This window comes from Tasmannia lanceolata, unplaced genomic scaffold (genome assembly GCF_043159265.1).
Source record: "Tasmannia lanceolata isolate RefF3 unplaced genomic scaffold, GAP_Taslan_0.1 ptg000002l, whole genome shotgun sequence".
In the NCBI taxonomy this organism is placed as follows: domain Eukaryota; kingdom Viridiplantae; phylum Streptophyta; class Magnoliopsida; order Canellales; family Winteraceae; genus Tasmannia; species Tasmannia lanceolata.
The window spans coordinates 2625598-2643002 of NW_027518679.1; the positions used below are offsets into that span (position 1 = coordinate 2625598).

Here is a 17405-nt window from a genome sequence, read left to right on the forward strand (position 1 = left end):
GGATTACATTGTGTATCTTCACGAAGTTGGCCAAGAGTGTGTGAAAGATGCCCCTTTGACGTTTTCACAAGCTATGAGTGGTGAGGACTCTAATTTATGGCATGAGGCCATGAAAGATGAAGTTTATCCCTAGGAACCAAGTCTGGGATCTTGTCAAATTGCCTAAAGGGGCTAAAGCCATTGGCTTTAAGTGGGTCTATAAGATAAAAAGAGACTTTGCCGGCAATATCGAAAGATATAAAGTGAGACTTGTAGCTAAAGGATTCACTCAAAGAGGGCGTAGATTATCATGAGACTTTTTCGCCAGTTTCGAAAAAGAACTCATTAAAGATTATAATGGCCCTTGTAGTTCATTTTGATTTACAATTACATCAAATGGATGTGAAAACAACCATTTTCAACGGTAGTTTAGAGGAAGAGGTTTACATGAGTCAACCTGAAGGATTTTGTTGGAAGTAGTTGTCATAAAGTTTGCAAATTAAAGAAATCTATATATGGACTAAAGCAGGCCTCTCGTATTGGTACCTTAAGTTTTCTTACATGATTGAACAATCTTAAAGTCAGTGGGAGTAAATTTTAACTGTTGGTCCTATCTATAGATGATTTTGCTGGCTACTAATTATTTGGAATGCTATGAAAAGTGTAACAGTTCATAACTCAAAACTTTGATATGAAGGATATGAGTGAAGCCTCATATGTCATTGGCATTGAGATTCACAAAAAAATAGATTTCAATGTATATTGGGATTATCTCAGAAGGCATACATTAACAAAGTTTTGGAAAGTTTTAGGATGCAGAACTATTCGCCAAGTGTAGCACATATCCTCAAAGGTTATAAACTCAGTGAGAAACAATCCCTTAAAATGATTTGGAAAGAGAACAGATGAAGAATATTTCCTATGCTTTAGCGATTGATAGACGATGTGAGCACAGGTCTATATTAGACCTGACATTGGTTACGCTGTGAGGATGCTAGGAAGATACCATAATAATTCTCATTAGATAGTTGCAAATAAGGTTTTATTGTACCTTCAGGTACAAAGGACTACATGCTTACATATAGACGGTCGAATATTCAGTTTCTGACTTTGCCAGGTGTCTTAATACTAGGGAGTTGATATTGGGGTATATCTTCCTACTTGAAGGAGGCACTATTTCGTGGAAAAGCATAAAGCAAAAATAGATAGCTTCTTCCACTATAGAGACAAAGTTTGTTGCGTGCTATAAGGTAACTATGCAGGCGTTATGGTTGAGGAATTTAATCACAGGGCTTAGGATTCTAGTTTCTATCTCCAAGTCGTTAGTGATAATTCTGTTACGGTATTCTTATCTAACATGGAGTTCCTTAAAGTTGGAAAGAATTTTCTTAATCATCGAGTGGCTATAATGCCCATTCTACTTTATATTTGACAGTGGATCTCATGACTAAAGGATTTCCGTCTAAGTTGTATGCGGGACATGTGGATCATATGGGTTTTATAGTATTTGGTGCTTAATTATATTTATGTCACTTTTGGTTGCAACATAAAGTTGATGATTCTGTTTATATGTTTTTACATATATTCTGTCTTATATAAAGAGTATACACATCAAGGTTTGATAAGACAGGACTGTCCATGAGGGCAGATAAAGTTGGACCCGAATAAGCATTAGTGGGCTTATTAAATAAAGTTTTAAACCACACATAAAGTGTACATTAGTATGAATCGGTGTATGTGATACATAGAAGGTAACATTTTCGGTTGGAGGTGTAAGGGTGCACAATAAAGATAGAGTTAAAGATATTTGGGATTGATGTTTTTCTAATTCGATGGCCATAAAGTTTTAAAATAATTATCTTAAGACTCTAAGTTCTTTGAGGATATACCAATGTGGACCAAGGGGGAGAATGTTGGCGTTTCATTGTGTGACCCACATTGGTGGGACCCACTATAAAGAAAGAAACGTTGGTTTTCCTTTCACATTGTGTTGTATTAAAAAAGTGAATCTTAAGAGATAAGTCCCAAGTGTTTTGAAACTCTAAATCACGTGAGTGTTAGAGGTGTGGAAGGACACAAACTCTTGTGATCCAAAATCTATAAATATGGGTTGCGTTTGATGGGAACAACACTCATACGTATAGCTAAAGTTCCATCATAAAGAGGGTCCCTAATCTGAGAGGAAAATTTGTGCCTGTGATTCCATCGATCGAGCCCTAAGATCTTCTCAAGATTAGAAGATCTCTCCTCTTTGTTCGTTCACAGCGGAGATCGTGATCTTTGATTCTCGTCGCCATGGCCGGAGGCAAGTTCCGCATTAATTTAGAATTAAATAAAGTCTTACAACGCCTATTTCCAACACTGCTTCCTCTCCATTATGCCCAGACCGCTTTACTTCTTCATCTTTAACAGACGCCCCATCCCCAGCCGCTTCAACCGATCCATCTACCCTTGGAGAGAAATTTTCTCTCTGCACAGCTTGCTCAGAACAGGATCATGTATAATGTTGCAACCTGAGAGGAGAAAGACCTAAGACAATAACTCATAATATACCCAAAGAGGAAAATAAACTACAAACAAAAGGAAAAACGTTTTCATTGGACCCAAATGTTTTCAAGAGGCAACAATAAGTAGGGAGATACATGTGGGTGAAGGGTAAAATGTTTATTGCTCTCTATCCTGTGTCTCCGCTTCAACTTTATGTCTCCCTTTGTGCTCCATATTTGTCAAGACATACTTAGGAAACAATCACAGAGAGAAATGTCTTGTGGCTTCTGTCCTTTAATGATATATAATCTGATTTTGTTTAATGAATTTCAAGATGGGTCTCTTAGGATGGGCAATGAACATCCTGGCATATAATTGTGCTGTAGGTGATACAGAAAACTTGGTGATATAAAAAACCAATACTGGCAGTAAACTAATCGTTTTGTATTCTTTTGGTGAGCAGTAAATGGTTGGGCAAGGAATATACTGGCATACAATGGAACATTAAGAATACCATATGAGAGGGATAGGGGGAGGGAATACCCAACACTTTGAACTGGGAGTCCGAGAACATTCCTTACACGGAGTCACTAGCCCATAACTTCGTGTAATTGAATGGGTTACGTAAATGGTTGGGCAAGGAATATACTGGCATACAATGGAACATTAAGAATACCATATGAGAGGGATAGGGGGAGGGAATACCCAACACTTTGAACTGGGAGTCCGAGAACATTCCTTACACGGAGTCACTAGCCCATAACTTCGTGTAATTGAATGGGTTACGGTGAATTTGCCTCCATCCCTTATGAATCCTCGTACAGAACGAATCTTTTCCTAATCTTGCCGTGTTATAGAATGCTTCATATTTTGGTCTGATAGCAATTAATCAGGCCGTCTGCATGTTGGAATAAAGAAGTTCATCAGGGTTTCAATGGTTTGAGGAATGCCGAAATGCCAATTCCAGTTCGAAGACGTTAGTGAATTATGAATTTATTGGGTTTGCAACATTTTCAGGTTCAAATGATTCATCCTGCTATACACGGTTAATCTTGCATATGCTTTACAACTTTGGAAACCAACATCTAAGGGGAGATGGATCTTATAGCAATTAATAGCCTCCATCCCTCATGAATCCTCGTACAGAACAAATCTTTTCCTAATCTTGCTGTGTTATAGAATGCTTCATATTTTGGTCTGATAGCAATTAATCAGGCCATCTGCATGTTGGAATAGAGAAGTTCATTAGGGTTTCAATGGTTTGAGGAAAGTCGAAATGCCAATTCCAGTTCGACGAGGTTAGTGAATTATGAATTTATTGGGTTTGCGACATTTTCTGTATCAAATGATTCATCCTGCTATACATGGTTAATCTTGCATATGCTTCACAACTTTGGAAACCAACATCTAAGGGGAGATGGATCTGTTGAAGTGCTGGGGCTGAGGAGTTTGTTTAAGATGGAGAAGATGGAGAGGGTGTGGAGATGGGGGGCGTCGGTTGAAGAAGATGGATAAGACCTTGAAGCGGTTTGGGGAATACGCGTCTCCTCATTCCTGTGGTTTCCTCCTAACTTGTTCGGGTTTGCAACTCTGGAAAGCAGTTTTCAGTGTATTAATCTGCTGTTGTTTTGGTTTGACGTTTCCTCCACTTCACGCAAATAGTGTTGGATATATAATATAACCCTATTATGTTCTAATATAAGCCCAATAAGATAATGGACCGGTGTAGTGGGCCTATTTGGGCTAGAGCCCATTAACTTATTAAAACCCTAGTGTATCTCTATATATAGGGGCTGGAGGCAACAAATTTGGTATTCCAAACTAGATACCTTTGGTGTAATGCTTCAAGCAACCTTGCTTGACCTAATTCCTCTAACAATCTTGAAGCATTATGAAAAACCCTAAATTTTGGACATCTGCCTCTCACTCGGTGGAATCAAAGAAAAAAAGGGGACGATTGTTTTTTCTTCAAGAAGGTACGATTGTCATCTCTTTCAACACAAAGGAACGATCTCACTGGTCTCACTCTCGCGGCTGGTTCAAGATCGCCGCCGGTTCCCCTGTTTTTCTACCACCGGTTCCTGGCTTATTGTGGTGGTTCCCACTAACTCTTGCTGCCGGTTGGAGTTATTCCTCAAAAAGAGAGACTCAGAGAAGGACGTTCGTTCCAACTAGTGGTTCACATGAATTAATCCAAGAGCTGAGCACTTGTATAATTGGACAAAATTGAAATATTTGTTGACTTAATTGGGGTTTTATGTCCATCTAAAACCACCTTTGTACTCGTTTTGCCGTGCTTGGATTTTTTGGGCGAAATTGTGGTGGCCTAGAATTGAATTTTGGTGGAGGACAGGGCCGTTGATGGGAGTAAAGCAGAGGGGTTGCAAGTTTAGACCAAGAGGGATATACCATTTGCAATGTGTATGTCGGTTGGGAAGAGGGGTTGACCGTCTGCAATATTCAATTGGTGGTTAAACTCTCACTTGAAACGGTGGTGACTCTCTCTCTCTCTCTCTCTTCTACCTTGGTTGAAAGGGATTGCTCTTTCTCTCTTTTCTTCAAGGGCCGTTGGATTAAAATAGCATAACAGATTTGGGCGTGGGCTATACACCATCAGATTTGGGCGTGGATTCAATTGGATTACATGTTTGGTTTATACACCATCAAAACAGACGTGTTTTGCTTGGATCCCATCTCTTTGACTCGAGCACATAGCTTGTTTTGGTGGGCGAATCACTTTTGGTACTAATCTAGCTTTTGGGGTTCCATTCAATTCGGTCGGTGAATTGGGCACATCCCAATTACAGACGTTGTTGGCCTCTATAATCATTGTTTGGGTAGAAAACCCATATATATGATTTCTTCGTGAAGAAACTTCCCATTGCCGAATCTACTTTTTTGGGAATACAGCCTCAGCCATTCTTTGAAGCGATTCTTCCGTGTATGCTCATATGTTTGAGTATTAGATTGGTCGGGACACACCAGTGCAATCCTTTTTTTTAGTGTGAATTTACACATAAGTGCAATCGTTTTGGGCGTGGGTTTCAAATCAGTGCAATCGATTTTTTGCCCGAGAGCTTGTGGTTGGGTTACAACCTATCTTGTTGCCAAAACCCTCTTGGATTCGGTTCTTGGAGCGTGGTGTGGCTTTGGTTCTTGGAACTCAAGTTGGCGAACTACTTTGGTTTTGGTTCTTGAAGTCGGTTCTTGGATTCGACTTGGATTGGGTTCTCGCGATTCGCCAATCAGGTACACTCTTTCCAATTTTTATTTTACTCTAAAATATACAATGGACAAGAACACTATACCAATTGAGATGGTCAAACTTCAATCCTTTGGTGGATCTGAGTTTAATTCATGGAAGCAAAAGACAGTCTAAAATATCTGCATTGTTTTTACACCGTTTTGAGTACCTTTGCTGACTCGACTGAAGAAGTTGATGAATCTCAATGGCATTCTTTTAAAACAGAAATGGATAGGAAAAAACTGCCAGTGGGACTGGATGATCTCAAATGATTCATTCGAATCGAAGATGAGAATCGAGCTAGGAATAACTTGGAGATGGTTAGACAGTAAGAGTCTGCTGCTAACGCGGTAACAAATCCCAAGAAATTTCCTCGGAAATCCAAGTCACCGAAAAATGAACATCCTAAGTTGGAGGCCAAAAAGACTATCTTTCAGAAAAAAGGGCAAGTGCCACAACTGTGGAAAATAGGGTCACTTTGCTGCAGAGTGTAAACAACCTAAGGAGGCTAAATCTGACACACCACAAAAGGAAGCTCATATGATGGTGGGCAGTGCTGAGCCTAAGAGTTTTGTTGCCATGTTAGGCAATGGTATGGCCAGTTCTTCTTCAGACTGGTGGTTAGATACAGGAGCCACCTACCATGTTTGCAACTTGAAGAAACTACTTATGGATGCTGTTGGAGTGAAAGAGACAGTTACAGTGGCTAGGGGATCCGAGACAGAGGTAACTCACACTAGTACTGCGAACTTGGTCATTTTTTCAGGTAAAATACTAACTTTAAAAAATGTTAAAGTAGTTCCTGCTATTCAAAAGAATTTAATTTCTATTAGTCTTTTAGACAATGCTGGCATGTGTTCATCTTTTTTGGGTGGTAGGATAACTTTAACTGTTAACTCTTATTGTTTTGGCTGTGCTTTCTTAATCGATGGTATGGATAGATTGAGTTTAGCAAAGGAAACCGTTAGTCAGGTTAGTTCCACTTTGATTGATCCTAAGTTGTTACACACTAGATTGGGACATGTGAACTATAGGAAAATTGTCACACTTGTTAAAACTTATAATATACCTTTAGATACATCGATTAGATTTGACAGATGTGAAGTGTGTGCACAAACCAAGATCACTAGAAAACCTTTTCGTTCGGTTTCTAGGAGCACACAACTTCTTGAGTTGATGCATTCTGACCTCTGTGACTTTAAAAGTTTCACTACTAGAGGTGGTCGGAAGTATTTAATCACTTTTATAGACGATTTTTCTAGATATTGTCATATTTATCTCATAAAATCGAAAGATGAAGCTTTTGATAAATTTAAAATTTTCAAGAATCGTTTGAAAATCAATTAAACTTGAAAATTAAGAGATTTATGAGTGACAGGAGGAGAATACACTTTGACAGAGTTCAAGGAATTCTGTGCCTCTCAGGGCATAATACTTGAAACTACTGCTCCTTACTCGCCTCAATCTAATGGCATAGCTGAACGTAAGAACATGACGTTAACTGAAATGTTAAACTCTATGTTATTGACAGCTGGCATGCCTACTAGCTATTGGGGAGAAGCAGCTTTAACTGCAAATCACATCCTGAATAGAGTACTACACTCTAAGTTGACCTCTACTCCTTATGAATTATGGCATAAACATCCTTGTAGATATGACACTCTTAAAACTTGGGGCTGTATTGCTTATGTGAGGATACAAGACCCTAGGAGACCTAAGGTAGGACCTAGAACCGACACTTGTGTTTATCTAGGTGGTGCAGAAGATAGTGCTGCTGATCCTTTTTTGGATCTATCTACCAATATGGTTGTAGAATCTAGAGATGCAGAATTCTTTGAGAATAAATTTCTCAAAGATCATGGTTTGAACCTACCGGCGATACTGAGATGGTTAAAAAATCGCATGTAGAGATTGAACAAAATATTTATGACACCTGTCCTACACTGATTTCTAATTCAGAACCTTTAAGAGTTTCTACAAGAGATGAGTACCCAAGAATTTTAGTGAGGATTTTGTGACCTACCATTTAGAGAATGATCCATCATCCTATAAGGAAGCGATGCGATTTGGGACTCTTTGTTGTGTGCAGAAACCATTGATGATGAAATGAGCTCTCTGTTATAAAATCAAACTTGGCAGCTAGTCGATTTGCCAAAAGGGTCTAAGACTGTGGGCTGTAAGTGGATTTTGAAGAAGAAATTTAATCCTGACAGATCTATAACTCGGAATAAAGCACGTTTAGTAGCTAAGGGCTATACTCAAAAGTAAATGGGATAGACTACTTTGATGTTTATTCACCGGTCTGTCATTTGACAACGATAAGAATTCTTCTTGTTTTGGCTTCTATTGAGAAGTTTGTTGTGCATCAAATGGATGTAAAAACGGCTTTCCTTAATGTAGACCTCACAGAAGAAATCTACATGAACCAACCTGAAGAGTTTGTCATGGAAGGTTTCGAGAACAAAGTTTGTAACTTACACAAATCTTTGTATGGTCTTAAATAAGCACCTGAATTGTGGCATCAAAAATTTGACAAGGTAGTAAAGAGCTTTGGTTTTCAGACCAGTTACTCAGACAAATGCCTTTACTTTCGTTCTGTGTCGAATAAGATTGCGATTATTTGCTTTTATGCAGACGATAGGTTGATTTTTGGTTCCGATCTCTCTGTAGTGAGTGACGTGAAATCCACTTTGGCTAAAGAATTCGACATGAAAGATCTTGGTGTGGTTGACACCATTCTTTGTATGAAAGTCAGTTTTGAAAGGCAAGGGATTACTCTTAGCTAAAGCCCATTATATTGAAAAACTACTTTCTACATAAGGATGCAGTGAGTGTAAACCGATTGAGACACCATTTGATTATACCAAGAAGCTGATCTCTAATGAAGGAGACAGTGTGAATCAGTTAGATTATTCTAAATTAATTGGTAGTCTCATGTATGCTATGAGTTGCACTAGGCCAGACATAGCCTTTACAGTTGGCATGTTGAGTCGTTTCACTAGTAATCCTGGCCATGATCACTGGGATGCCCGTATGAGGCTGATGAGATACCTTAAGGGTACTCAAGGATATGCTCTATGTTATAATGGCCATCCTCTTATCCTGGAAGGATATTCTGATGCATCTTGGGGCTCAGAATTAGGAGACAGTAAATCTACCACTGGTTATGTATTTACACTGGGTGGAGCCGCTGTTGCATGGAAGTCAAAGAGACAGACTTGTATTGCTCTGTCATATATGGAATCAGACCTTTATGCTTTAGCTTCTGCAGGAGATGAAACAGAGTGGATAAGAGATATGATCCTGGACATTCCATTGACCCGTTTAAAGATTAACTCTTTAAGTTTGTTATGTGATAATCAAGCTACAATTACGGTTGTGAAAAACTCACTCTTTAATGGTAAGAGGAGACATGTCAGGCTGAAACATGCCACGCTGAATTATCTTATAGAACAAGGTATTATCACTTTGGTTTATGTGAGATCGAAGGATAATATGGCCGATGCTCTTACGAAGGGACTAAACAAAGATCCAATATTCAAAATTGTGGGGGAGATGGGGTTAAAGTCTGTATAGACAGGACTTAACCTACATCCATGTTATTTTGAATCTTCGAATCTCCTTTTTGGTCAAAATAGGCACTTGATATGTTTCGATGATGTTTACAGTTGTTGTGTCATTCCACATTTGATGACATGTCTTTTTTGGGAAAGGTTGTACATTCAAAACTTGATGATACAGCTTAACTCAAATATGGATAAGATGACTGTAACATTCCAAAAAGAAACATGAAATGGTTCTTTGCAAAAGAAACTATTTGGTGTTGTTCTTACTTTATTGAAACTTGACAATTAGGAATAGGTCTTTGCAAAAGAAGCTATTTAGGTCTTGATCTTTATTGAAACTTGACAATGATGCTTATGGAGAGTTATATTTTCAGCCATTATGAAATTGTACTAAGTTTTTCTGGTAGAACTAGATACTTTTAGTAATTTACACAAATGATTGGATTCATTTTTAATGAAATTCATATTTGGTAATTTACAGGAATTGGCGAAAATGGAGGAGATTGCCTCAATTTGGATCTTGATGAGGATGACTTACTAGATGAGTGAATCCTTATAGAGCAGTGGGAACTATTATTTTCTTTTCAGTTGATTAAATAGTTCACCTACATGTGAAACTGCTTATGTACGAGTTTAGATTATTTCTAAAACTCTTGGTTATTCAATAAAGTATTCTTGTTTTCAGTTGGATTACAGATCTTTATTGATATAGTGATATGGATGATTCAATAATTTTTTTTTGACATCACATTAACTATTGGATTGTGCTATATGTAGAACATAGGAGGAGATTGTTGGGTATATAATATAACCTTATTTTGTTCTAATATAAGCCCAATATGATAATGGACCGGTGTAGTGGGCCTATTTGGGCTAGAGCCCATTAACCTATTAAAACCCCAGTGTATCTCTATATATAGGGGTTGGAGGCAAGAAACTTGGTATTCCAAACTAGATACCTTGGGTGTAATGCTTCAAGCAACCTTGCTTGACCTAATTCCTCTAACAAATAGCGGAATGTAAATCCGATAAACTTCCCATGCTACCCTTGAATATACGAATTTTCTATTAAAATCAACCAATAGTGAGCTGCTTATTTTCAAGTGGCAAACCACCCGTGTGATGAAGAAACATTAAGGTTGGTAGGACAAGGAAACATAGTAGGTACTTGAAGACACCCTACACGACCCATACGAAGATGAGGAAAGTTGACAAGTTGAAAAGGAGAGTGGGGATGAGGGTGTGGTTCTAAAAGCAGATGAAGAACCTCAAAATGGGGTGGTAAAAGGGAGCATTGACAGAAACATTAAGGTTTATAACACAAGGAAATGTAGTACGTAATTGAAGACACCCTACACGATTCAAACGTGGTATTATCTGAATTCACCCTACACGACCCATACGAAGAAAAGTAGTATTATCTGAATTCACCCTACACGATTCAAACGTAGTATTATCTGAATTCACCCTACACGACCCATACGAAGAAAAGTAGTACGTACTTGAAGACACCCTACACGGCCCATACGAAGAGGAGGAAAGTTGACAAATTGAAAAGGAGAGTGGGGATGATGGTGAGGTTCTAAAAGCAGATGAAGAAACTCAAAATGGGGTGGTAATGGGGAGCATTGACAGAAACGTTAAGGTTGATTAGACAAGGAAATGTAGTATGTAATTGAAGACCACCCTACACGATTCAAACGTGGTATTATCTGAATTCACCCTACACGACCCATACGAAGAAAAGTAGTATTATCTGAATTCACCCTACACGATTCAAACATAGTATTATCTGAATTCACCCTACACGACCCATACGAAGAAAAGTAGTACGTACTTGAAGACACCCTACACGGCCCATACGAAGAGGAGGAAAGTTGACAAATTGAAAAGGAGAGTGGGGATGATGGTGAGGTTCTAAAAGCAGATGAAGAAACTCAAAACGGGGTGGTAATGGGGAGCATTGACAGAAACGTTAAGGTTGATTAGACAAGGAAATGTAGTATGTAATTGAAGACACACACCCTGCACGATTCAAACGTAGTATTATCTGAATTCAATCGTTTTCTTTACTCAATTTCATAATGTATCTGCCAAAAAGAAACATTAGCAAATTCATTTTGAGGGTGAAGAGGGAGGGGATGAGGTGAGGTTCTAAAAGCAGATGAAGAATCCCAAAAAGAAGTGGTAATAGGGAGTGTTGACAGAAACATTAAGGTTGGTAGGACAAGGAAACGCACTACGTACTTGAAGACACCCTACACGACCCGTATGAAGATAAGGAAAGTTGACCAATTGAAAAACATGCCCCAATTCAAGAAGCAGCCACACTTCTCAATCATGTGAAGAATGATCGACAATATTTAGTGAAAAATAAATAGCAAATATTACCATTGAAGACACTGAAGGAGGAGGGGGTTGGTCCTCAACAGATGTCACATGAGGGGGCTGGTCCTCAACGACGGATGGCCTGGGGGGTGGGCTGGGTCCTCAACGGTGCGTGCCTATAGTTTGCTGCCCCACTATGACAACTTTTTAACCAGATTTTGAACATTCTGAAGATATATAAGAACCTCAAAAAGGGTGGCAATAGAGAGCATTGAAAGAAACATTAAGATTGGTAGGACAAGGAAAGGTAGTACGTACCTGAAGACACCCTACACGACCTATACGATGCCCCAATTCAAGAAGTAGCCACAGATGTCTATCATGTTGAGAATGATCGATAATTTTTATTGAAAATTAAATAGCAAATAGGGGTTGGTCCTCAACAGATGTCACATGGGGGGTATGGGGCTGTTCCTCGACGGATGACACAGTGTCATCAATGGATGGCATGGGGGGATGACACAGTGTCATCAATGGATGGCATAGGGGGCTGGTCCTATATGGAGATGAGGAAACTTGACAGATTGAAAAGATGCCCCAATTCAAGAAGCAGCCACAATTGTCTATCATGTTGAGAATGATCGATAATTTTTATTGAAAAATAAATAGCAAATAGGGGTTGGTCCTCAACGGATGTCACATGGGGGGCATGGGGCTGTTCCTCAACGGATGACACAGTGTCATCAATGGATGGCATGGGGGCTGTCCTCAACGGATGGCATAGGGGGCTGGTCCTATACGGAGATGAGGAAACTTGACAGATTGAAAAGATGCCCCAATTCAAGAAGCAGCCACAATTGTCTATCATGTTGAGAATGATCGATAATTTTTATTGAAAAATAAATAGCAAATATTACCATTGAAAACACTGAAAGAGGGGGTTGGTCCTCAACAGATGTCATATGGGGCTGGTCCTCAACGACGGATGGCACAAGGGGCTGGGTCCTCAACTGTGCGTGCCTATAGTTTGCTGCCCCGTTATGAAAACTTTTTTACCAGATTTCAAACATTCAGAAGATATATAAGAGCCTCAAAAAGGGGCGGCAATGGAGAGCATTGAAAGAAACATTAAGATCGGTAGGACAAGGAAAGGTAGTACGTACTTGAAAACACCCTACACGACCTATACGAAGATGAAGAAAGTTGACTGATTGAAAAAAGATGCCCCGATTCAAGAAGTAACCACAAATGTCTATCATGTTGAGAATGATCGATGCTTTTTATTGAAAAATAAATAGCAAATAGGGGTTGGTCCTCAACAGAAAGGTAGTACGTACTTGAAGACACCCTACACCGACCTATACGAAGATGAGGAAAGTTGACAGATTGAAAAAAGATGCCCCGATTCAAGAAGTAGCCACAAATGTCTATCATGTTGAGAATGATCGATAATTTTTATTGAAAAATAAATAGCAAATAGGGGTTGTCCTCCATGGACGGATGTCACATGGGGGACATGGGGGGCTGTCCTCAACGAAAGTTGACAGATTGAAAAAAGATCCCCCGATTCAAGAAGTAGCCACAAATGTCTATCATGTTGAGAATGATCGATAATTTTTATTGAAAAATAAATAGCAAATAGGGGTTGTCCTCCATGGACGGATGTCACATGGGGGGCTGTCCTCAACGGATGGAATGGGGGCTGTCCTCAACGGATGGCATAGGGGCTGCTCCTTTACGAAGATGAGGAAAGTTGACAGATTGAAAAAAGATGACCCGATTCATCAATGGATGGCATAGGGGGCTGTCCTCAACCGGCCTATAGTTTGTTACCCTGCTATGACAATTTTTTTTACCAGATTTTGAACATACAAAAGAGATACAAGATTCAGTTCGTTGTTATTACGAAGTGATTAACAATCACAAATAATATAATTTAAATTACAACACATGGGACTTTGGTGGATAACAGATCTTCCCCTCCTCAACCGGCCTATAGTTTGTTGCCCTGCTATGACAATTGTTTTACCAGATTTTGAACATAAAAAAGAGATACAAGATTCAGTTTGTAGTTATTACGAAGTGATTAACAATCACAAATAATATAATTTAAATTACAACAGATGGACTATGGTGGATTGCGGATCTTCCCTTCCCATAAGTTTTAGCCTCATCACCACCCGATATTTATTTTGAAATTGGGTTAAGAAAATACTTCAATTCAGATGATGCACAATCAAAATTTAAATGCCTCACTTATGAGTAACTTATATACCCATCCTTTCAATCTAATCCTATTTTGTTGCTTTAGAGTCATCATATCTAAATGACTCTTCCACTTAAATAAACGGGGATGAGCATCAGAGTCGCAAGCCCATAATGTTGTATGCTCGGATAGCCATACTTGAAATCAAGACAGAACTATTTCAGCTTCAAATAACTTACAAAGTAAATGAATTATAAACGGAGATGAGAAATTTACATTAAAACATTTGACCGTCACGTTAAATATCTTTTTTCTGTAAAACAATTATTTAAACTGAATAAGAGGTAGTCATAGACCGCATAGGCCCATGCAAAATTACCTATAGTCGGAAGGTTATGTTGGGGATTCCACACAAAAGCAAAGATCCTACATTGGAAAAGTAGGTTATGTTGGCGGTTCCAAGCAAAAGCACATCAGAAAAGTGAATGGATGTGGAAACTTGGGCGCCCCCCTCTCCCCTCTACAACTTGCTTTTATGGGTGAGTTCTACCCGGGTCCGAACAGGTTATTTATATATGAGAAATAGGAATCAGTCCTAGGTTCTATTTGAATAAACAGAACATTGCTAAAAAGAAGTAAGAACAAATTTTGGGTTGTGTCGATAAAAAATGGGGTCGTGTCAGCAAAATGTCAGGTCAGGTCGACATTTTCCCGACACGGCTTGATATACATTATTTGACATGACCTCACATTTCATAGACACAAACGACTTTTCACCGACATGACCCCAACTTGCGCTCTCCAAGTTGACCCCAACTTTCTCAATTTTTAAACCGAATTGATTAGTTCAACTGGATTTTTGCATTAAAACACTTTTTCACCGTCATCGATTCATGCCATTTCTGGATAGATTGATGTAAAACAATGGAGTAACTTGCTTGTAAGATCGCCGAAGGTTGCCGGGTTGGTTATCTTGACGGTGGCCCGACAGCATGCAATGCACAGAGGTTAGATCTTCTGGAAGGTGATGATGACCGGAGAGGAGCAAATGCACGGTAGGAAGGCGACGACCGACGACCGGAGAAACATAGTGGTAGTTCGTCCAAAGGAAGATCAATGAGGAAGAAGGACGTAAAATCGGCTCAAGGGCATTTTCTTTTATTTTCTTTCTCGTAAGACGCAATTCTAACATGAAATTAAAATATGCCGCTATTCGTATGATATTTCAAAACAATCACATTTTGGGGTCTTTTTCCATATAATTATTCTTCAAATTCATGAAGTTTCATATTAAATGCCCATCATTTGTAGATGTTTCTGTACCAGCATGTTTGGCGATCATGAAAAATTATTCCATAAAATTTATGTGGACTCAATTGTGAAATAGGAGTTGAGAAGGGGGGAGGGAGGGTAAGATACTTGAGAGGGTACGGGAGAGTGAGCATAATAGAGAGATCATGATAAATACCTAATAATAGTGAAAATACACCACTACAGATTGGTTTTGCCCCTTTTTTGGGGGCTTTTCATGCTCCCCTTATTCCCAGCATCTCAAGTCTCTTCCTCTCAGCCCGTCTCTCAAAATTGGCCCCAGTAATATTAGATGGAATATGTTTTCATGATTGCCAAACATGCGGTTTGTTTCCATGATTTTACAGGATTTCCACCGAATGTCATGAGCGAGCACTGCTACATGCTGAAACCTGGTTTGATGGTCATTTAACCCGGATGGTGGTGGATGCTCCCTGTGCTTATGAGTCAATGTGGCCTTTATTCAATAAAGGGCTTTATGCTCATTTAAGATGGATAGATGTAATCATGTAATGTTTATATGCACTCACATTAGTAAATTCTATTACAATATATAATTCTTCACCACTAACTCTAACCCGTCACTTCCATTTGTTTCCCGATGTGAAGATGCAGCGTTTATCGGTGTGAATATTGGTACTGCACTTTCCGACATGCCGAACCCAACTCAGGTGGTAGCCCTCCTCAAGGCCCAGCAGATCCGCCATGTCCGTCTCTATGATGCAGATAGTGGCATGCTCATCGCACTCGCCAACACCGGTATCAGCGTTGTCATCTCCGTCCCCAACGACGAGCTTCTTGCCGTCGGCCAGTCCAATGCCACTGCAGCCAATTGGGTTGCTCGCAATGTTGTTGCCCACGTCCCCGCTACCAATATCACCGCCATTGCCGTTGGCTCTGAGGTCCTCACAGCCCTCCCCAATGCAGCACCCGTCCTTATCACCGCCCTTAAATTCATCCAATCTGCCCTTGTGGCCGCCAACCTCGATAACCAGATCAAAGTCTCCACTCCGCACTCCTCCGCCATAATTCTCGACTCCTTCCCACCCTCCCAAGCCTTCTTCAACCACTCTTGGAATAGTGTCTTAGTACCCATGCTAAAATTCTTGCAATCAACAGGCTCTTATCTCATGCTTAACGTCTACCCATATTACGATTACATGCAATCCAACGGTGTAATTCCTTTGGATTACGCGCTCTTTCGCCCCCTTCCCCCTAACAAAGAAGCCGTTGATGCCAACACTTTACTACATTACACTAATGTCTTTGATGCCGTTGTTGACGCTGCTCGCTTTTCCATGGCCTACTTGAACTTCACCAACATTCCAGTTATTGTAACCGAGTCGGGTTGGCCATCAAAGGGTGACTCATCTGAACCAGATGCCACCTTGGACAATGCCGACACCTACAATAGTAATTTGATACGCCATGTGTTAAATAACACAGGGACACCCAAGTACCCTGGCGTGCCGGTGAGCACGTATATATACGAGCTTTACAATGAGGATAACAGAGCCGGTTCGATTGCAGAGAAGAACTGGGGGCTGTTTGATGAGAACGGAGTGCCGATTTATATTTTACATCTGACGGGTTCAGGGGTGGTTTTGGCGAATGACACGACGAACCAGACATATTGTGTGGCAAAGGATGGGGCGGATTCCAAGATGCTACAGGCAGCGATAGATTGGGCGTGTGGTCCTGGGAAGGTGGATTGTTCGCCTCTGTTACAAGGGCAGCCGTGCTACGGACCAGATACTGTGCCCGCGCATGCCACATATGCATTTGATACTTATTATCATCAGATGGGAATGGGTCCTGGGACATGTTATTTCAATGGGGTGGCTGCAATAACTACAACAGACCCAAGTAAGGAATCAGCTCTCTTTTCTAAACGAATTTCAATCTTCATGGTTTTCAAATTCTTTTTTTTTTTGCACAATTTTTTTTGGTTTTAATTGTTTCACATAAAAATGATTGGATATTTATATTGTTAAAAATACTTGGCGACAAAATCTTGTTGAAATTTTATTTTCCTAATCTTCAGTTTGAACAAAGTGATCCACAGACAATTCTCATAGTTTACATGCATGTTTATGGGATTTACTAGGCATTTTTGCGGAAAGCCATTTTCGCTGCTGGCTTTTGCATGAAAGAGAACGACCACCTGAGATGAATTAAATGAATAAGACAAAATCTGTAACTAGGATCTTCTGATAAGCATGTTATTAAGCTTGATTTGAATATTTATAAATTGTAAAATCTGTGACGGAGGACATGCAGCTTG

General features: G+C 39.6%; 1 protein-coding gene across 2 annotated transcripts in view; it reads left to right on the top strand.

Moving 5' to 3' along the window:
* The window catches only part of LOC143873747 (glucan endo-1,3-beta-glucosidase 2-like), a 37546-nt gene that overhangs the window by 16613 nt on the left and 3528 nt on the right, over positions 1 to 17405 (top strand). The window contains exons 2-3 of one of the 2 annotated variants that reach the window (XM_077376845.1): positions 9758 to 15630; positions 15731 to 16987. In XM_077376845.1, the coding sequence (XP_077232960.1) occupies positions 15775 to 16987 (1213 nt within the window). In that variant the 5' untranslated portion in view covers positions 9758 to 15630; positions 15731 to 15774. The remainder of the gene's footprint in view (positions 1 to 9757; positions 15631 to 15730; positions 16988 to 17405) is intronic. The other variant, XM_077376837.1, reaches the window with a different exon arrangement.